The sequence below is a fragment of the Ornithorhynchus anatinus genome, chromosome 1 (assembly GCF_004115215.2).
Source record: "Ornithorhynchus anatinus isolate Pmale09 chromosome 1, mOrnAna1.pri.v4, whole genome shotgun sequence".
Classification (NCBI taxonomy): Eukaryota; Metazoa; Chordata; class Mammalia; order Monotremata; family Ornithorhynchidae; genus Ornithorhynchus; species Ornithorhynchus anatinus.
In genome coordinates, this window is record NC_041728.1 from 181424275 (window position 1) to 181445171 (window position 20897).

Consider the following 20897-nt stretch of genomic DNA (forward strand, 5'->3'; position numbering starts at 1 on the left):
AGCGCTTAGTACAGTGTTCTGCACACAGTAAGGCGCTCAATAAATACAACTGAATGAAAGTGGCAGAGCTTAGATTAATAATAATAATGTTGGTATTTGTTAAGCGCTTACTATGTGCAGAGCACTGTTCTAAGCGCTGGGGGAGATCCAGGGTCATCAGGTCGTCCCACGTGAGGCTCACGGTTCATCCCCATTTTGCAGATGAGGTCACTGAGGCCCAGAGAGGTGAAGTGACTTGCCCACAGTCACCCAGCTGCCAAGTGGCAGAGCCGGGATTCAAACCCATGACCTCTGACTCCCAAGCCCGGGCTCTTTCCACTGAGCCACGCTGCTTCTCTGATTAGAGCCCGGGTCTTTCTGACTCCCAGGCCCGCGTTCTATCCACCCAAACCCTGCCCTCTCCCGGCCTTTCCCATCACTATAGACGGCACCACCATCTTGCCTGTTTCACAAGCCCCTAACCTGGGCCTTATCCTTGACTCCGCTCTCTCATTCGATCCACATATTCAATCCGTCTCTGAACCCTGTCGGTCCCACCTTCACAACATCGCTAAAACGCGCCCTTTCCTCTCCATCCCAACGGTTACCATGTCAGTACAATCCCTCATCCTACCCTGCCTGGATTCTTGCATCAGCCTCCTTGCTGACCTCCCAAACTCCTGCCTCTCCCCACTCCGGTCCAGACTTCACTCCGCTGCCCGCATCGTCTTTCTACAGAAACGTTCAGGACACGTCACCCCCGTCCTCCAAAACTCTCCAGTGGTTGCCCATCCACCTCCTTATCCGACAAAAACTCCTCAGTATTGGTTTTAAAGCCGTCCATCCCCCGGCCCCCTCCTCCCTCCCCTCCCTTCCGTCCTTCTCCACGGCAGCCCGCACGCTCCGCTCCTCTGCCGCCGCTCACCTCCTCCCCGGGCCTCCTTCTCTCCCATCCCGCCGCCGACCCCCGGCCCCCGTCCCGTCTCTGGCCCGGAACGCCCTCCCTCAAATCCCCCAGACGATGACTCGTCCCCCTCCAAACCCTACTGAAGGAACACCTCCTCCAAGAGGCCTTCCCACACTAAGCCCCCCTTTTCCTTCCCTCCCACTCCCTTCCGCGACCCTCTGACCTGCTCCCTTCACTCTCCCCACCTCTCCCCACCCCACAGCACTGATGTAGATAGCTGTAATTTTATTTATTTATATTGATGTCTGTTTATATGTATTGATGTCTGTCTCCCCTCCCAAACCGTGCGCTCATTGTGGGCAGGGATTCTCTCTCTTTGTCGCTGAATTGCACTTTCCCAAGTGCTCAGCACAGTGCTCTGCACACAGTAAGTGCTCAATAAATACGAATGAATGAATGAATGTATGAATGAATGAATGGGTTACAGCAGGATGCTCTGAACAAAATATATCCAGAGTCTCCATGAATCGGAAACGACTCGGCAGCACTTTAGAATACTAACTGAAGCACAGAAAACTGAAGTGACTTGCCCAAAGTCACCCAGCAGACAAGTGGCGGAGCGGGTTTAGAACCCAGGTCCTTCTGCGGGGCTCAGTGGAAAGAGCGCAGGTTTAGGAATCAGAGGTCATGGGTTCTAATCCCGGGACTGAGGCCCAGAGGAGTGAAGTGACTTGTCCAAGGTCACACAGCAGACAAGTGGTGGAGCCGGGATTCGAACCCATGACCTCTGACTCCCAAGCCTGGGCTCTTTCCACTGAGCCACGCAGCTCCTCTACAACCGAATAAACGAATGGAAGCGCTCGGCGATCTGCAGGCGGGGGAAGAGTCCAGAACGACAGGAAAGTCGTCGCCGTCGGCTTCAAAGTCCTCCGTCCTCCGGCCCCCTCCTCCCAGGCCTCTCCCCTCCTCAAGACCCTCCGGTGATTGCCCACCCACCTCCACATCAAGCAAAAACTCCTCACCGTCGGCATCAAAGCCGTCCATCCGCTCTCCCCCTCCTACCTCACCTCCTGAGAAGCAGGGTGGCTCAGGGGCGAGAGCCCGGGCTTGGGAGTGAGAGGTCATGGGTTCGAATTCCGGCTCCACCACTTGGCAGCTGGGTGACTGTGGGCAAGTCACTTCACTTCTCTGAGCCTCAGTTCCCTCATCTGTCAAATGGGGATGAAGACCGGGAGCCTCACGTGGGACAACCTGATGACCCTGTATCTACCCCAGCGCTGTTCTGCACATAGTAAGTGCTTAACAAATACCAACATTATTATTATTATTATTACCTCCCTACTGTCCTCCTCCAGGCCGGCCGACACACTCCGCTCCCCTAATGCCAATCTTCTCACTGTCCCTCCATCGCGCCGCCTACCTCTCGCCCAAATGCTGCCTCTGGTTGCCCTCCCTCCTCCTACCCGACTGACAGTTACTCTTCCTCCACTTCAAGCCCTTCTCTCCGATTACCCCATGGGCCTCCTCCCTGCCCATGCCCTCCCTGCCTCCCGTCTCTCCCCTCTCCAGTCCATACTCCATTCAGCTGCCCGGATCATTTTCATGCAAAAGTATTCAGGCCATGCTTCCCCCCGGCCTCAAGAACCACCGGTGGTTGCCCATCCACCTTCTCATCCGACAAAAACTCGTCACCATTGGCTTTGGAGTCGTCCACCATCTCGCCCCCTCCGACCTCACCTCGCCGCTCTCTTCCTCCAACCCGGCCCGCACACTTCGCTCCTCTAATGCCAACCTTCTCACCGTCCCTCCATGTCGTCTATCTCGCCGCCGACCCCTCGCCCACGTCCTGCCTCTGAACTGGACGCCCTCCCTCCTAGGAGACAGATCACCGCTCTCCCCCACTTCAAAACCTTTCATCGCAGGCCCATCTCCTTCAAGAAACCTTCCCTGACTGAGCCCTCCTCTCCTCTTCTCCCACTCCCTTCTGTGTCGCTCTTACTTGCTCCTTCATTCATCCTCCCTCCCATTCCCCAGCACATTTCTGTAATTTATTAATCTATTTATATTAATGTATGCCTCCCCCCCAGACTGAGAGCTTGTGGTGGGCAGGAATGTGTCGATTTGCTGTTACATTTTCTTCTCCCAAGAGCTTAGTACAGTCCTTTGCCTACAATAATCACGGTTTAATTTAATTTGAATTGAATTCAAAGCCTTATGGCAGGCCCATCTCCTCCAGGAGGCCTTCCCTGATTGAGCCCCTCCTTTCCTCTTCTCCCACTCCCTTCTGCGTCGCCCTGACTTGCTCCCTTCATTCATCCCCGCTCCCAGCCCCACAACGCTTATGTCCGTATAATAATAACAAAAATAATGGTATTGTTTAAGCGCTTACTGTGTGCCAAGCTCTGTTCTGAGCGCTGGGATAGAGGTAAGTGGGTTGAACACAGTCCCTGTCCCACAGTCTTAATTCCCATTTTACAGATGAGGGAACCGAGGCCCAGAGAAGTGAAGCGACTTGCCCGAGGTCACACAGCAAAGAAGCGGCGGAGCCGGGATTAGAACCCAGGTCCTTTTGACTCCCAGGCCGATGCTCTATCCACTAAACCCACCGCTCCGTAATTTATTTATTTCTATCTAAGTCTGTCTCCCCCTCTAGAATGTAAGTTTGTCGCGGGCGGGAAATGGGTCTGCTTATTGTTCTCTTCCACTCTCCCCAGTGCTTAGTCCAGTGCTCTGCACGGAGAAAGAGCTCAGTTAATACGACTGAACGGAGACGTGAACAAAAGGAAGGAACAAAGATTTAATAATAATAATGTTGGTATTTGTTAAGCGCTTACTATGTGCCGAGCACTGTTCTAAGCGCTGGGGTAGACATAGGGGAATCAGGTTGTCCCACGGGGGGTTCACGGTCTTAATCCCCATTTTACAGATGAGGGAACTGAGGCACAGAGAAGTTAAGTGACTCGCCCACAGTCACACAGCCGACAAGTGGCAGAGCTGGGATTCGAACTCATGAGCCCTGCCTCCAAAGCCCGTGCTCTTTCCACTGAGCCACGCTGCTTCTTGCTCTGCACAAAGTGAGTGCTCAATTGATCCGACTGAACCAACGCATGACTGAAAGGAAGGAATAAAGCAGAAGTACCATGGCGAAGTGGACAGACCCCGCGTCTGGGAGTCAGAAGGTCATGGGTTCTAATCCCAGCTCTGCCACTGGTCTATTGTGTGCCCTTGGGCAAGTCACTTTACTTCTCTATGCTTCGATTCCCTCATCTGAAAATGGGGAGCCTGTGAGCCCCAAGTGGGACAGGGCCTGCATCCAAACCAATTTGCTTGTATCCTCCCCAGCGCTTAGTACAGTGCCTGGCACATAGAAAGCGCTTAACAAGTACCACGATTATTATTATTATTATAAATCGCTTAGCCCAGTGCTCTGCACCCATTCATAATAATAATAATAATGTTGGTATTTGTTAAGCACTTACTATGTGCAGAGCACTGTTCTAAGCGCTGGGGTAGATACAGGGTCATCAGGTTGTCCCACGTGAGGCTCACAGTTAATCCCCATTTTCCAGATGAGGTCACTGAGGCCCAGAGAAGTGAAGTGACTCGCCCACGGTCACACAGCTGACAAGCGGCAGAGCCGGGAGTCGAACTCATGACCTCTGACTCCCGAGCCCGGGCTCTTTCCACTGAGCCACGTTGCATTCAATAGTACTTATCGAGTGCTTACTATGTGAAGAGCACTGTACTAAGCGGTAAGCACCCAATTAATGCAGTTGAATGAATGCATGAATGAAAGGAACAAAGCTTTTAGTCCAGTGCTCTGCACGCAGCAAGCGCTCAATACAATTGAACAAACACACGAAGGAGAGGAAGGAGTGAAGCGCTTAGTCCAACGCTCTGCACACGCTAAACTCTCAATTAATACGACTGAACAAATGCAGGAATGAAAGGAAGGAACAAAGCTTTTAGTCCAGTGTTCTGCACGCAGTAAGCACTCAATTAAAAGACTGAACGAATGCATGACTGAAAAGAAGGAATAAAGCGCTTACCGCATTTATTAGCCAGTGCTCTGCACACAGTAAGCGCTCAGTTAATAAGATTGAACGAGTGCATGACCGAAAGGAAGGAATAAGGCACTGAGCTCAGTGCTCCGCGCACAGTAAGCGCTTAATAAATTCGATTGAACAAACGCATGACTGAAAGGAAGGAATAGAGCACTTAGCCCAGTGCTCTGCACACAGTAAACAATCAATACGATTGAGCGAATGCACGAGTAAAAGGAAGAAATAAGGTAATTAGCCCAGTGCTCTGCACCCAGTAAAAGCGCTCCATGAATGCGATCGTACGAATGCATGAACGAAAGGAAGAAAGAAAGCGCTTAGCCCAGTGCTCTGCACCCAATAAGTGCTCGATGAATACGACTGAACGAATGCCCAGATGAAAGGAAGGAATAAAGCATTTAGGCCAGCGCTCTGCCCCCAGTAAGTGCTCGATGAACGCGATCGAACGAATGCATGAACGAAGGAAGGAAGAAAGCGCTTAGCCCAGTGCTCTGCCCCAGTCAGCGCTCGATGAACACGACCGAACGAATGCACGATCGAAAGGAATGAAGCGCTTAGCCCAGTGCTCCGCGCCCAGTCAACGCTCGATGAATACGACCGAACGAATGCACGAACGAAAGGAATGACGCGCTTAGCCCGGTGCTCTGCACCAGCCAGCGCTCGATGAACACGACTGAACGAACGCACGAACGAAAGGATCGAATAAAGCGCTCGGCCCTCGTCCCGATGGGTGAATCAATTTATTAACCCCGACCCAGCGCCCTCCCGCCCCGCGTCTGCGCCACCTTAAATAATTTTTAATAACAAATAAGAAAAAAGGAGACGAGGGAGGAGGGGCCCCCTCTCCCTTCCCCCTCCCGCCCCCCGCAAATAAATAAGAGTCCTGGGCGGGGGAGGGGGCCGCCCCACGTGGCGGGCGTCGCGGTTTTCCCGCCGCGGGTCTCGCTCTCCGCGCCCCCGTCGGCAAGCGTCGGCGCGGGGCTCACGTGGGCAGGAGGGAGGCGGGGAGGCGGGGCCCAGCCCCGAGCAGCAGGCGGGCGGCCCGGGAATCCGCCTCCATCGGCGCCGCCGTCGGCGGATTGTAGCAGCATCGACCGGCGACGGAGGGCCGGGGGGCTCCCGCCGCCGACGGGGGCGGCGTCGGGGGTCCCGGGAGGCCCGGGGGGGTGGGGGACCCCCGCTTGGAGCCCGCCCCCTCCCCTCGTCCTCAGTCCGGAGGCCTCCTCGCAGGGAATTCCCGCCAACGGGCCCCTCGAGGCCCGGGGACGCCGTCAGCCCGCCATGTCGGCCGCCACCCCCAGCGGGTGGAAGCTGTCCTCGTCCAGCAGCAGGCGGCCCAGCCGGTAGAGCAGCCTGGGGTACCAGTGCACGCCGGCCGTCCCCGCGTCGGCCGTCCGCCCGCCGCCCAGGCTGTGGTAGAGGCGCAGGGGCCAGAAGGCCAGCTGCGCCAGGCCCTGCTCGGCCACGGCGGCGAAGCACGAGGCCACCACGTCGTCGACGACGAGGGTGCCGTGGCGCGTCAGGGGGGCGTAGGCCCCCCGGGCGGCGCGGGCGCCCACGGCCGCCACGCGGGCCGGCTGCAGGCCCGGCCCGCCGGCCACCAGCACGTACTGGCCGGGCCGCACGAGGCTGGCGAAGGTGGCGCGGAAGCGCCCCGCCGGCGCCGTGTGGTTGTCGGCGGCGAAGAGGAGGTGGGCCGGCGTCAGGGCCAGGCGCCGCGGCGGGTCGCGGGTCTCGATGACGAGGAAGGCCCGGGCCGCGGCCGGCTGGCGGTCGAGGAAGAGCAGGACGTCGCTGAAGGTCGGCCGGCCGTCCTCGCCCATGGCCAGCACCCGGTCGCCGGGCCGCAGCGACGACAGCTCCACCAGCGCGCCGCTCTCCAGGCGCGCCCGCGCCCCCGCGGGGAAGCAGCCGCCCGTCTTGGCCGCGGCCGAGTGCTCTGATGACAAAACCGATAATAATGTCGGCATTTGTTAAGCGCTTACTACGTGTAGAGCACCGTTCTGAGCGCTGGGGGGATACAAGGTCATCAGGTTGTCCCCCGTGGGGCTCCCAGTCTTCATCCCCATTTTACAGATGAGGTCAACTGAGGCACAGAGGAGTGAAGCGACTCGCCCGAAGTCGCCCAGCTGACAAGTGGCGGAGCTGGGATTTGAACCCGTGACCTCTGACTCCCAAGACCGGGCCCTTGCCACTGAGCCACGCCGCTTCTCAACAATCACAACCACAAGGACCACCGTCGGCCGCGTTCGGGACTCGGGGCCGACGCGGACGAGTCGCGTCGGACGCCGTCCCTGGCCCCGGCGGGGCTCCGTCCCCGGTTTGCAGTTGAGGCCCGGAGGAGTGAAGGGACTTGTCCAAGGTCACTCAGCGGACGAGCCGGGATGAGACCCTGTGGCCTTCTGACTCCCCGGCCCGGGCTCTACCCCCTCGGCCACGCTGCTTCTCCAACAGGGGAAGAGAAGCAGCGCGGCTCAGTGGCCGGAGCCCGGGCCGGGGAGTCAGGAGGTCGTGGGTTCTCATCTCGGCTCCGCCGCCTGTCCGCTGCGTGACTTTGGGCAAGTCGCTTCACTTCTCTGGGCCTCAGTGACCTCATCTGCACAATGGGGATGAAGACCGGGAGCCTCCCGGGGGACAACCCGACGACCCCGTATCTCCCCCAGCGCTTAGAACGGCGCTCGGCCCTTAGAAAGCGCTTAACAAATCCAACATTATTATTAGGACAATGGGGATGAAGACCGTGAGCTCCACCAGGGACAGACTGATGACCTTGTATCCCCCCCCCCCCAGCGCTTAGAATGGTGCTTTGCACACAGTCAGCGCTTAACAAATACCAACATTATTATTATGACAACGGGGATGAAGACCGTGACCCCCACCGGGGACAAGCTGATCGCCTCGTATTCCCCCCACCCCCAGCGCTTAGAACGGTGCTTCGCACATAGTAAGCGCTTAACAAATACCATTCTTTTGAATAGGAATGGGTGACCCTGGGCAAGTCACTTGGCTTCCCTGGGCCTCGGTGACCTCATCGGGAAATTGGGGATTGAGTCTGTGTCCCACCCGATTTGCTTGTACCCACCCCAGCGCTCAGCACAGTGTCCGGCACCTACTATGCGCTCAGCGAATGCCCCGATTACTATTAATATTATTATGAATGACGACGACGACGATGACTATGTCCAAGCGCTGCGCTGAGCGCCGGAGCAGCGTGGCCTAGCGGAGGGAGCCCGGGCCTGGGAGTCAGAAGGTTCCCGACTCTCCTCCCGGCGCTGCCGGTTGCCTGCTGGGTGACTTCGGGGGAGTCACTTTGCTTCTCTGGGCCTCAGTTCCCTCATCTGTAAAAAATGGGGATGGGAAGTGTGAGCCCCATTCCTACCCTACCTACCCCAGTGCTTACCACAGTGCTTGGCACATCGTAAGCACTTAACGAGGACCGTAATTATTATAATTATCATCTACCCCAGCACGTAGAACAGCGCCTGGCACGTAGCTTGACCGATACCAGAACTATTATTAAATGATCATTTCATAATTTGCGCAGTGTCCGGCACGTAAGTGCTTAGCCAATGCCCCGATTACTATTAATATTATTATGAATGACGACGACTTGTAATTAATATTAATCAAAGCGCTTAGTACAGTGCTCTGCACATGGTCAGCGCTCAATAAATACGAGTGAATGAATGAATGAATGAATGAATAAATGAGCGCTATGTGCCAAGCACTGGGGTATCTAATTATTATTAGTAGTAATAACAGTAATGATAATAGTGCTTGTTGAGCGCTGACTCTGTGCCAAGCACTGTTCTAAGCACTAGGGTAGATGCAAGTTCATCAGGTTGGACACAGTCCCTGTCCCTCTTGGGGCTCACCCTCTTAATCCCCATTTTCCAGACGAGGGAATTGAGGCACAGCAAAGTGAAGTGACTTGCCCAGGGTCACCCAGCAGACGGCTGGCGGAGCCGGGATGAGAACCCAGGTCCTTCTGACTCCCGGGCCCGGCCCCATCCACCGAGTAAGGCTGCTTCCCCTAAGCCACGCCGTTTCCAAAGTTCTACAAAGTTTCCGGCTCGGACGCCGTCCCCGTCCCACACGGGGCTCACCGTCTAGAGGGGAAGGGGGCGGATTGGATCCCCGTTTTGACGGATGTGGAAACCGAGGCTCAGGTGAAGCGACTTGCCCAAGCCCACCCAGCAGACGAGCGGCGTTGCCGGGATTAGAACCCACGACCTCTGATTCCCAAGCCCAGGTCTTTCCGCCGGGCCGCGCGGCTTCCTATCGAAGGGGTGCACCGGGGGGGGGGAGGAGGGGGAGTCAGGGGCCGCGGGACCCTCACGGCCCGACGCCGAACCCCGACCCTACGCCCGCAGATCCCCCGGCCTCGGCCCTACTCCGCCCCGGTCCTGGGGCGCTTCCTTTAGGCTCAGCGGGGAGGGGGACGACCCTTTCTCTCCACGCGTCCCTCCCGCCTTGGGCTCAGGGGAAGACTCAGCCTCGCTCTCTCCTCCCAGAGCCCCCTTTCTCCCAAACATCCGACCCTTCGGTCCCCTGCCCCTCCACCTGCAAAGCCCCCGCTGAGACCCTCACTCTTCTGGAGCCAAGATCTGGAGAGGACGGGAGCCCCCCTTCTGCCTGCCACGGTCCTGCCCAAGACCCTCGCCCTTCCCTAGCCTTGAGCCGGAGAGGCCGGGGAGCCCGCAGGGGAGGCCGGCTAACTGGAAAGCTCGTGGAGTCAGTGTACGTGGAGCCGAGGGCGAAAGGGAGTCCGTTTACGGGGTCATGGTCAGTGGGTGGGATCACTGGGGAAGAAAGTGTGTGTCGGGGGGGGGGGAATGGACGGACTGGGGTCCCTACGGGGCCAGCACACGGGGTTAAGGTCGTGGGGAGGGTCAATTATTATTATCACGGTATCTGTTAAGCGCTCACTATGTGCCGAGCACTCTTGGAAGCACTGGGGTAATAATAATAATAATAATAATGGTGGTATTTGTTAAGCGCTTACTATGTGCCGAGCACCGTTCGAAGCGCTGGGATAGATACAAGGTGATTAGGTTGCCCCACGTGGATAATCCCCATTTTACAGATGAGGGAACTGAGGCACAGTTTTAATCCCCATTTTACAGATGAGGGAACTGAGGCCCGGAGAAGTGGCAAGCGGCGGATCCGGGATTAGAACCCCTGACCTCTGTAGATACAAGGTCATCGGGCGGTCCCACGTGGGGCTCGCGGTCTTCATCCCCATTTTACAGTTGAGCTAGCTGAGGCCCAGAGAAGTGAAGCGGCTTGCCCAAGGTCACCCAGCTGACAAGTGGCGGAGCCGGGATGAGAACCCACGGCCTCGGACTCCCCAGCCCGGGCTCTTTCCACCGAGGTCAGTCCTCCAGCGGGGTCAGCGGTGGAGAGGTTGTGAGAGGTCAGAGGGGGAGACCGTTGGGGGGGGGGGCAAACTTTGGGGATCAACATGGGACATCTTCTTTGGCGAAGTCCCCGAGGCCAACGGGTAGGGGGTCTTGCCGGAGTTAGCGGGTGGGCTGGGCGGAGGCAGGGCCCGGGTGCGGGGCTGGGGGCGAGGCGCGAGGTCACCGTGAGGGACTTCCTGTCCGGGGCCGGGCTGGGGACCACTGGGCCCAGTCGGCGTGAGGTCAGGGTGGTTCGTGGGCCTCTCTGGCGCTGCATCGTACCCTCCCAAGCGCTCGATACAGTGCTGTGCACACCGTAAGCGCTCGGTAAATACCACCGAGTGAATGAGAGCTCTCCAGAGCTGGGTCCGAGGCCCCTCCGGCTCCGATCGACGAGGCGGCCATCCGGGACAGTTCACTTTATTAACTCCAAACTCGGCCGTCTGGGGCCCGGCTCTCGGGCCCGGGCCGCGGATAAGGGCCGGGGGACCCCCTCTCCCAACCCCCCATCGAAATGTCCCGAACGCCGACTCCTACGGGCTCCCGGGCCCGGGGGCCCCCTTCCTGTCCCATCCCGTGGGATTCACCGGCCCCCTTCCCAAACCGAGGAGGGGGGTGGCACCCCGCCCCTCTCGTCTCCGGGTCTCCGTCCCCGGCCACCTCCTCTCTCCCGCCCCTCGGGGCCGAGGGGTCGGCGGGCGGCCCCCCACCCCCGGCTCCCTCCGTCCGTCACGGCTCTCCGTCCTGCTGCTCCCGCCGGCTGCGCTCAGGGTGCCGGGCCCAAGCTGGCCGGGCCGCTCCGGGTCGTGGGCCCGGGATCGGGGGGCGGGGCACTGGGCGCCACCCCTTCCAGGAAGGCCCCCGGGCCATCACGCTACCGGGGTAAGGGAGGGACGGACAGACGGTCACGAAGGGGGACGGGGGGGGGGACGTCCGGTCGGCCTCCCCCCGTCCCCCCCCCACCGGGCCCCCGTGTCTTCGACCCGCCCCCCGCCCCCGGATCCGGCCCCCGGTGCTCGTGCTCACCTGACTTGACGGAGCAGTGCACGTGCGCCTTGGACTCGTAGTAGACCCAGTCGAAGCCGGCCTCCACGGCCAGCCGGGCCAGCAGCCCGTACTTGTTGCGGTCGCGGTCGGAGGTGGTGATGTCCACGGCGCGGCCCTCGTAGTGCAGCGACTCCTCCGAGTGGTGGCCGTCCTCGTCCCAGCCCTCCGTCACCCGCAGCTTCACCCCGGGCCACTGGTTCATCACCGAGATGGCCAGCGAGTTCAAGCGGTCCTTACAGCGCTGTGGGCCGAGGCGGTGGCGTTAGGGGTCGTCGGGCATCCCCCTCCTTCCCTCCCGCCCTCCTCCTCGCCCCCAGACACCGGCGTGGTCAGACGGACCGCCCCCCGGCCGACCCCGCGGCCCCCGGGGGATCACGTCCGCTTATTGCCGTACTATCCTCCCCGGGGCGCCTAGTCCGGTGCCCCCCACACAGTAGGTGCTCCATAAATAAGGCTGAATGAAAGCACAGGCCGCCGGCGCCGTCTCCGCTTCCCCTTCCGGCCGGGTCCGAGGTGCGGACCCGGCCACGGGAGTTGGAGAAGCAGCGTGGCTTTGGTGGCAAGAGCCCGGGCCTGGCAGTCGGAGGTCGTGGGTTCTAATCCCGGCTCCGCCGCTTGTCTGCTGTGTGACCTTGGGCCAGCCGCTTCACTTCTCTGGGCCTCAGTGACCTCATCTGGAAAATGGGGATGAAGACCGTGAGCCCCACGGGGGGTCACATGGTATCCTGACCTGGTATCTAGTAAGCGCTTAACAGATACCATCGTAATGACTAGTTGGAGAGAGGTGGGGAGCGGGGCTCTTGGGGAAGCTCATCTCTCCTGCAGGGCTCCTCTCTCATCTCACGGACTCGGTTTGCCCCTGCCCGACTGCCCCTGCCCTCTCGCCCCCAGCCCCTTCTCTCCTTGCCGACGACTCCCCCGACTCCCGAGCTGCGGCCGTCTTCCCGCCGTCCGAGGGGCCGGGGGCGAGTAGAGGGCCGGGGTGGGGGCCGGAAGCGGACCGGGGGCAGACTGGGGGCAAGTAGGCTCCAGGCCAGGGGCAGGAAGCGCAATGGGGGCAAGTGGAGGCCGGGCTGGGGTCACGTAGAGGCCGGGCCGGGAGCAGGAAGGGATGGACCAGTAGCCGGAAGAGGACCGGGGGCAGGTAGAGGCCGGGACGAGGGCTGGAAGTGGACCGGAAGAAAGTAGAGGCCAAGCCGGGGGCAGGTCGTGGGGCGGGCCAGGGGCTGGAGGAGGACTGGGGTCAAGTAGAGGCCGGGCCGGGGGCCAGAAGCAGACGGGGGGCAGGTAGAGGGGAGGAACCGGGCGCCGGAAGAGACGAGGGGCGTTCCCGGAGCAGGTAGGATCTGGGCCGGGGGCAGATAGCAGGTAGAACTGGGCGCAGGTAGAGGCCGGGGCGGGGGCAGGTAGAAGGGAGGACTGGGTGCAGGTGGAGGCCGGGCCGGGTGCAGCCGGAGGCCAGGCCAGAGGCAGGTAGAGGCTGGGGGATAGAAGCGGATCGGGGACAAGCAGAGGCCGGGGACGGGTAGAGGAGAGGACCGGGAGCTGGAAGAGGGGCGGAAGCGGGTAGAGGCCGGGTCGGGGGCAGGAAGAGAAAGGGGGCCGGTAGAGTCTGGGCCGGGGGCAGGAAGAGGACGAGGGGGGGGGGGTCGAGAGATGGACCTGGAGCACGTAGAGGCTGGGCCAGGGGCAGGAAGAGGACGAGGGGCAGGTAGAGGCCGGGGGCAGGTAGAGGCCGGGTCGGGGGCAGGAAGAAGAGAAGGGGCACGTAGAGGGGTGGACTTGGGGCAGGTAGAGTGTGGGGCGGGGGCAGATAGAAGGGAGGAGCGGGCAGAAGCGGAGGGCGGGCGGGTGCAGGGCGGCTTGGGCCCGGCAGGTGTCGCCGCAGGCCCGCGGCCAGGAGTCTGCAGGACGGAGGCCGGAGGCCGAGGACCGGCCGGAGGGGGGACGATGGAGGCCGGGGCCCGAGGACCGGCCGGAGGGGGGACGAGGGAGGCCGGAGGCCGGGGCCCGAGGACCGGCCGGAGGGAAGAGGATGGAGGCCGGAGGACGGCCAGAGGACCGGCCGGAGGGGGGACGAGGGAGGCCGGGGCCCGAGGACCGGCCGGAGGGGGGACGAGGGAGGCCGGAGGACGGCCAGAGGACCGGCCGGAGGGGGGACGATGGAGGCCGGGGCCCGAGGACCGGCCGGAGGGGGGACGATGGAGGCCGGCCCGAGGACCGGCCGGAGGGAAGAGGATGGAGGCCGGCCAGGGGACCGGGAGGAGAGGGGAGGCCCGGAGCCCGGCCCGAGGACCCGCCGGAGGGGGGAGGATGGAGGCCGGCCCGAGGGCCAGCCGGAGGCCAGCCCGAGGACGAGCCGGGTGGAGGTCGGGAGGCCGGTTCAAAGACCAGCCAGGGGGAGGCCGGCCCGAGGACCGGCCGGAGGGGGGAGGCCGGCCCGAGGACAAGCGGTGGGGAGGAGGATGGAGGCCGGCCGAGGAGCCGCCGGAGGGGGGAGGCCGGGAGGCCGCGGCAGGTGCGAGGCCCGGGCAACCAAAGCAAACTGCGCCCCCGACGCCCACCGCCCTCAGCCCTTCCCCCGAGGGGCGAGGACTCCGGGGAAGCGGTCACCCCCCTCCAGATGCCCCCTCCGCGGGAGGGCAGGGGGGCCGAGGGGACGGCCACAACGGGTCGATGCGCCGGGTCGGGCTCGGGAGGGGAAGGGGGGGCCTTCAGGTGGCGAGAGGAGGGGGCCATGGTATAATAATGTTGGTATTTGTTAAGCGCTTACTATGTGCCGAGCACTGTTCTAAGCGCTGGAGTAGATACAGGGTCATCAGGTTGTCCCCCGTGAGGCTCACCGTCAATCCCCATTTTACAGACGAGGGAGCTGAGGCCCAGAGAAGTGAAGTGACTCGCCCACAGTCACCCAGCTGACGAGTGGCAGAGCTGGGATTCGAACTCATGACCTCTGACTCCCGAGCCCGGGCTCTTTCCACTGAGCCACGCTGCTTCTCTATGGGTGAGGCGCCCACTCTGTGCCAGGCGCTCTCCCGAGCGCTGGGGTGGGTAGGGGCGAATGGAGTTGGACACAGCCCCGGGTCCCATGTGGGGCTCCCGCTCTCCATCCCCGTTTTAGAGATGAGAAAACGGAGGCCCAGAGAAGCGGAGGGGCTCGCCCAAGGTCACCCAGCAGACGGGCGGCGGAGGCGGGATTAGAACCCAGGATCTTCCGACTCCCGGGCCCGGGGCGCTAAGACAGGGGAAAGGGGCAGCCTTTGACCCCCGACAGGGTGGGGGACGGGAAGGGCGGTGGGTGCCAACCTCCGGGAAGAGGGGGGACTCTGATAATAATCATAAAGATGGTCTCTGTTAAGCGCTTACTATGTGCCAAACACTCTTCCGCTGGCCGAAAGTCCAGAGAGGCAACCCTCGGCCCCGAGGACGACGAAAGCTCGAGTCCGGCGGGGATGGGGCCGTCACCCCTTCCAGGTCATCATCACTGTGCTATTTGGTAAACGCTTACTACGCCCCTGGCACTGTACTAGGCGCTGGGCTGGACACACGCCCAGTCCCCGTCCCTCGTGGGGGGCTCACAGCCTCCATCCCCATTTTCCAGATGGGGAGACCGAGGCCCAGGGAAGTGAAGTGACTTGCCCAAGAGCCTCCCAGCGGACGAGTGGCGGAGGCGGGATTAGAACCCAGGTCCTTCTGACCCCCCCCCCCCAGCCCGGGCTCTACCCACTCCAGTCGCCCCCCCGACTTTCCGGCTTCCCTCACCATCCCCCTCGCCGGGGGGTCGGTCCTTATCAGCAATCGTTCATTCAGTCAGTCCTATTTATCAAGCGCTTACCGCGTGCAGAGCACTGTACTAAGCGCATTCCTCAGCGCCCATCCCCAGGCAACCTTCGGCCCGGTCGGATTCCCGGTCGGACCGGGGCTGGGGGAGGGGGAGGCAAACGATAATAATCACAATACTAACGATGATGGTATCTGTTGGGCGCTCATGACGTGCCAGGCACCGTCCTAAGCGCTGGGGGAGATAAAAGAGCGGGGGGCGCGGGGCGTCCCCGGACCGGCCGCGGTGGAGCCCCCGGACCCCGGCGGACCCCCGACCCCCCACCCCGGGGAGGGACCAACGCGGGATCGACGCCCCCCCCGACCCCTCGGGGTCCGCGCCTCCTGAAAGTGCTCGGGAGGGGCGCAAGCAGGGAGGGCGGCGGAGAGGAGGGTCCGAGGCAGGGGAGGGGGCTCGGAGGGAGCTGGGCCCGTCCCCCGACCCATTGACCCCGCGCGTCTGCACCTGTGCGGGCCGGGGCGAGGAGGGGGCGCGGAGGGCGCGCAGAAGGGGGTTCGGGGCGCGTAGAGGGAGCGCAGAAGGGGCTCGGAGGGCGCAGAGGGGGCTGGCGGCGCGTAGAGGGCGCGCCGTAGGGGGCTCGGGGCGCAAAGAGGGGGCGGAGGGAGCGCAGAGACAGCCGAGGGCGTGCAGGACGGGGATCGGGGCAAGCAGAGGGAGCCGAGGGCATGCGGGAGGGGGCTCGGGGCGTGCGGGAGGGGGCTCGGGGCAAGCAGAGGGGGTCAGGGGCATGCGGGAGGGGGCTCGGGGAGCGCAAGAGGGGGATCGGGGCAAGCAGAAGGAGCCGAGGGCATGCGGGAGGGGGTCGAGGGCATGCGGGACGGAGATCGGGGCAAGCAGAGGGGGTCAGGGGCATGCGGGAGGGGGCTCGGGGCGAGCAGAGGGGGCCGAGGGCGTGCGGGAGGAGGTCGAGGGCATGCAGGAGGGGGCTCGGGGCAAGCAGAGGGAGCCGAGCGCATGCTGGAGGGGGCTCGGGGCGCGCAGAGGGGGATCGGGGCGCGCAAGAGGGGGATCGGGGCAAGGAGAGGGGGTCAGGGGCATGCAGGAGGGGGCTCGGGGCGCGCAAGAGGGGGATCGGGGCAAGGAGAGGGGGTCAGGGGCATGCAGGAGGGGGCTCGGGGCGAGCAGAGGGGGCCGAGGGCATGCGGGAAGGGGCTCGGGGCGAGCAGAGGGGGCCGAGGGCGTGCGGGAGGGGGTCGAGGGCATGCGGGACGGGGATCGGGGCAAGCAGAGGGGGCCGAGGGCATGCGGGAGGGGGCTCGGGGCATGCGGGAGGGGGTCGAGGGCATGCAGGAGGGAGATCGGGGCATGCGGGAGGGGGTCGAGGGCATGCAGGAGGGAGATCGGGGCAAGCAGAGGGAGCCGAGCGCATACAGGAGGGGGATCGGGGCAAGCAGAGGGAGCCGAGGGCATGCGGGAGGGGGCTCGGGGCATGCGGGAGGGGGTCGAGGGCACGCAGGAGGGAGATCGGGGCAAGCAGAGGGAGCCGAGCGCATGCTGGAGGGGGCTCGGGGCGCGCAAGAGGGGGATCGGGGCAAGCAGAGGGGGTCAGGGGCATGCAGGAGGGGGCTCGGGGCGAGCAGAGGGGGCCGAGGGCATGCGGGAAGGGGCTCGGGGCGAGCAGAGGGGGCCGAGGGCATGCAGGAGGGGGCTCGGGGCATGCGGGAGGGGGTCGAGGGCACGCAGGAGGGAGATCGGGGCAAGCAGAGGGAGCCGAGCGCATGCAGGAGGGGGCTCGGAGGGGTTTGGGGGCGCGCTAGAAGGGGCGCCCAGAGGGCGCGTGCGGGCGAGTCCCGGGGCGCGGAGCGGGGGCTCGGGGGGCCGCGGGAGGACCTGGGTCATGAGCCTGTCGGCGCCGGTGTTCTCCTCGTCCTTGAAGATGATGTCGGGGTTGTAGTTGGGGGTGAGCTCCTTGAAGCGGTCCGAGGTCCGCGCGATCTTGCCCTCGTAGCGGCCGCTGGCGCCCAGCGTCTTCTCGGGCACGTTGGGGCTGAACTGCTTGTAGGCCAGGGGCACCAGCTTGCGCGGGGGCCGCCGCCGGCCGCCCACCACCCGGCCCGGCCCGCAGCCCCCGACCCCCGGCGGCCAGACGGACGAGCCCAGCAGCAGCAGCAGCAGCAGCAGCAGCGGCGGCGGCAGCGGCGGGGGCGGCGGGGGCGGCGGGGGCGCCGAGCCCCCCAAGCCCCCCGGGCCCGGGGCCGGCCGGGGGGCGCCCATGGCCCGGGCCTCGGCGGGGACGGACGCGCACCGGCTGGACGCCCCCCGGCCGGGCCTCGGCCGCCGCCTCAGGCCTCCCAGCCGGGCCCGGGACCCCCGGGCGGGGGCCTCATCCCCGAGGCGGGGGCGGGGCGGGGGGGGCGGGGCGGGGGGGCGGGGGGGGGGGCGGCCACCGAGGCGGCTGTCCCCGGCCGCCGCCTGGGCCTCTGAGCTGGCCGGCTCCCGCCGCCGCCAATAAATAGCCCGGCCCGTTTGTTTTGGCAAGGGGGCCGGGGCGACCCCCTCCCCGCTGGGCGGTGGGCACCCGGCGGTCGGCGCCCCCCCGACCCCCTTCCTCCCCCCCCCCGGGGGGGTCAGGGGTCAGGAGGGGAGGCAGTCGGGAGGAGCGGGACCTGCTGCCGTGCGCGAAGACGCCCCGGGCCCGAGTGACAAGGGGGCCGGAGCCACCCACCCACCCACCCACGCCCGGGACACGCCCTCCTCCTCTTCCTCCTCCTCCTCCTCCTCCTCCTCCGGGTGCAAAAGCCCGGCTCCCCTCCCCCCGGCCGGGGGCGGGGAGGCCCGGACGCCGGGGACCGCAGCCCGAGGCCTCCGGGGACACCTCCCTCTCCGCCTCTTCTTTCCCTCCGTCCTCTGTGCGCGACGCCCACTGTGCGCGGACCGCTAGCACCGACCCGGGTGCCACGGTGCCGGGCGACGACGGGGAGCCGCCACCCCCGCCCACGACGAGCTCACGGGCCCGAGGGGGAGAGGGGCATCGGGACAGATGAACGGGCCTGAATAGGAATGAATAATCATTCATTCAATAGTGTTTATGGAGCGCTTACTATGTGCGGAGCACCGGACTAAGCGCTTGGGACGAACAAGTCGGCAACAGATAGAGACGGTCCCTGCCCTTTGGCGGGCTTACGGTCTAATAATAATAATAACGTTGGTATTTGTCAAGCGCTTACTATGTGCCGAGAACTGTTCTAAGCGCTGGGGGAGACCCAGGGGAATCAGGTTGTCCCATGTGGGGCTCACCGTCTTCATCCCCATTTTACAGATGAGGTCACTGAGCCACCGAGAAGTGAAGTGACTTGCCCACAGTCGCACGGCTGACAAGTGGCAGAGCGGGGATTCGAACCCACGACCTCTGACTCTTTCCACTGAGCCACGCTGCTTCTCATCGGGGGAGACGGACAGACGAGGACAACGGCAATAAACATTTGACAGACGAGGTCGCTGAGGCCCAGAGAAGTTGAGTGACTTGCCCACAGTCACCCAGCTGACGAGTGGCAGAGGCGCGATAAATCAAACGACAGCTATAGACAGAAGTGGCCCTGCGCCGGCCCCCCCCCCCCAGGCGTCAGAGGTCGTGGGTTCGAATCCCGCCTCCGCCACTCGTCAGCTGGGTGACCGTGGGCAAGTCGCTTCACTGCTCTGGGCCTCAGTCCCCTCATCCGCCAAGTGGGGATGAAGACGGTCAGCCCCGCCTAGGACAACCATGATGACCTTGTTTCTCCCCCAGCGCTCAGAACAGTGCGCGGCACATAGTAAGCGCTGAACGGATACCGACATCATTATTATTATTACCGTGTGCAGGGCACTGGTCTGAGCGCTCGCAAGAGGGACCATCCCTGCCCACAACCATCCGGAAGCGGGGGGGGTGGGGACAGACATCGGGACAAATAGACAGGTATTAATAGAAATCAATCAAATGACAGATCTAGACTTAAGCGGGGTGGGGAGGAAGAGTCAAGGGAGCCATTCATTCATTCATTCAGACGTATTTACTGAGCGCTCACTGTGCAGAGCGCTGGACTAAGCGCCGGGGAGAGGACAAGCTCAGCAGTAAAGAGAGACGATGTCTGCCCGCGGAGAACTCACAGTCTAGAGGGAGGAGAGGTAGACAGCGATAGGAGTAAGCAGGCGTCGATAGAAAGAAATTAAATTGCAGTTAGAGGCATAAGGGGTGTGGGGCGGGGAGAGCAAAGGGAGCCATTCTTTCATTCGGTCGTATTGATTGAGCGCTCACTGTGCAGAGCACTGGACTAAACGCTGGGGAGAGGACGCTATAGCAGTACAGAGAGACTGTCTCTGCCAGGGCTGACAGTGTAGAGCGGGGGAGGCGGACCTCAACACAAATAAGCAGCCATCGATAGAAATAAATAAAATTGCAGATGTAGGCATAAGTGACGGGCCGGAGAGCGAAGGGAGCCAGGCGGGGCGACGCGGGAAGGACGGGGAGACGAGGAGAAGACGCCGGGGGTGGGGAGGGGGCTCCGCGATCGCAGATTTGCCCCCCGACTCCCTCTCTGCCTCTGTTTCCCCCCTCCTCCTCCTCCTCCTCCGATTCCCCCGTAGCCGCTCCGACTGATGGTCGGGGCCCCGCCACACCTCGGACCAGGTTGTACCCGGAGATTTCCCCCTGGGGTGTGTTTGTTCCGTCTCGGGGGTCACTGTCCCAAATCGCACTGTCGCACTCCTGGCCCCCACCCCGATCCCTGGATCACCCCTCCCCTGATCCCCCTGATCCCCCTGATCCCCCTGACCTCAGGATCCCCCACTCCCTGGACTCCCTTATCCCCCCCCCCCGATCCCCCTGACCTCAGGATCCCCCACCCCCTCGGCTCCCTGATCCCCCTGACCTCAGGATCCCCCCACCCCCTGGACTCCCTGATCCTTCTATCACAAGCAGCCTGGCCTAGTGGGGGGAGCCCCGGCCTGGCCCTCAGTAGGTCCTGGGTTCTCATCCCGGCTCCCCCGCTCGTCTGCTGGGTGACTTTGGGCAAGTCACTTCACTCCTCTGGGCCTCAGTGACCTCATCTGGAAAATGGGGGTGAAGACGGTGAGCCCCAGGTGGGACAACCCGCCGATCTTGATGAATGGTACTTTCCAAGCACTTAGTCCAGTGCTCTGCACACAGTTAAGCGCTCAATAAATACGACCGAATGAATGAATGACCTTGTATCTACGCCAGCACTTAGAACGGGGCTTGGCACATAGTAAGCACTTAACAAATACCATTATTATTATTGTTATTCTTATTATCGCTCCTCTCGGGATCTCAGGATCTCCCCCCTCGGAACCCCTGACCCCTGTATCACCCTCCCATGGTCCCCCTGATCTCAGCATCAGCCTGGCTTAATAATAATGATAAATAATTATGGCATCTGTTAAGCGCTTAGCTATGTGCCAGGCACTGTACTAAGCGCTGGAGTGGATTCGAGCAGATCGCGTTGGATATAGTTCCTGTCCCACGGGGGGGCTCACAGTCTCCACCCCCATTTTCCAGATGAGGTCACAGAGGTCCAGAGAAGTGAAGTGACTTGCCCAAAGTCACCCAGCTGACAAGGGGCGGAGTCGGGATTAGAATCCACGACCTCTGACTCCCAAGCCCGGACTCCTGCCACTGAGCCGGGCTGCTTAATGGCAAGAGCCCGAGCTTGGGAGTCAGAGGATGT

At 62.7% G+C, this 20897-nt stretch overlaps 1 protein-coding gene across 1 annotated transcript; it reads right to left on the reverse strand.

Moving 5' to 3' along the window:
- Positions 1-6129: 6129 nt before the first annotated feature.
- On the reverse strand, positions 6130-17355 carry IHH (Indian hedgehog signaling molecule; the record flags this gene model as incomplete). Its single annotated transcript, XM_029064400.2, has 3 exons — positions 6130-6886; positions 11376-11637; positions 17068-17355. Coding segments are annotated over 3 exons (1218 nt in total), but the record flags the coding sequence as incomplete, so codon positions are not given.
- Positions 17356-20897: the final 3542 nt, after the last annotated feature.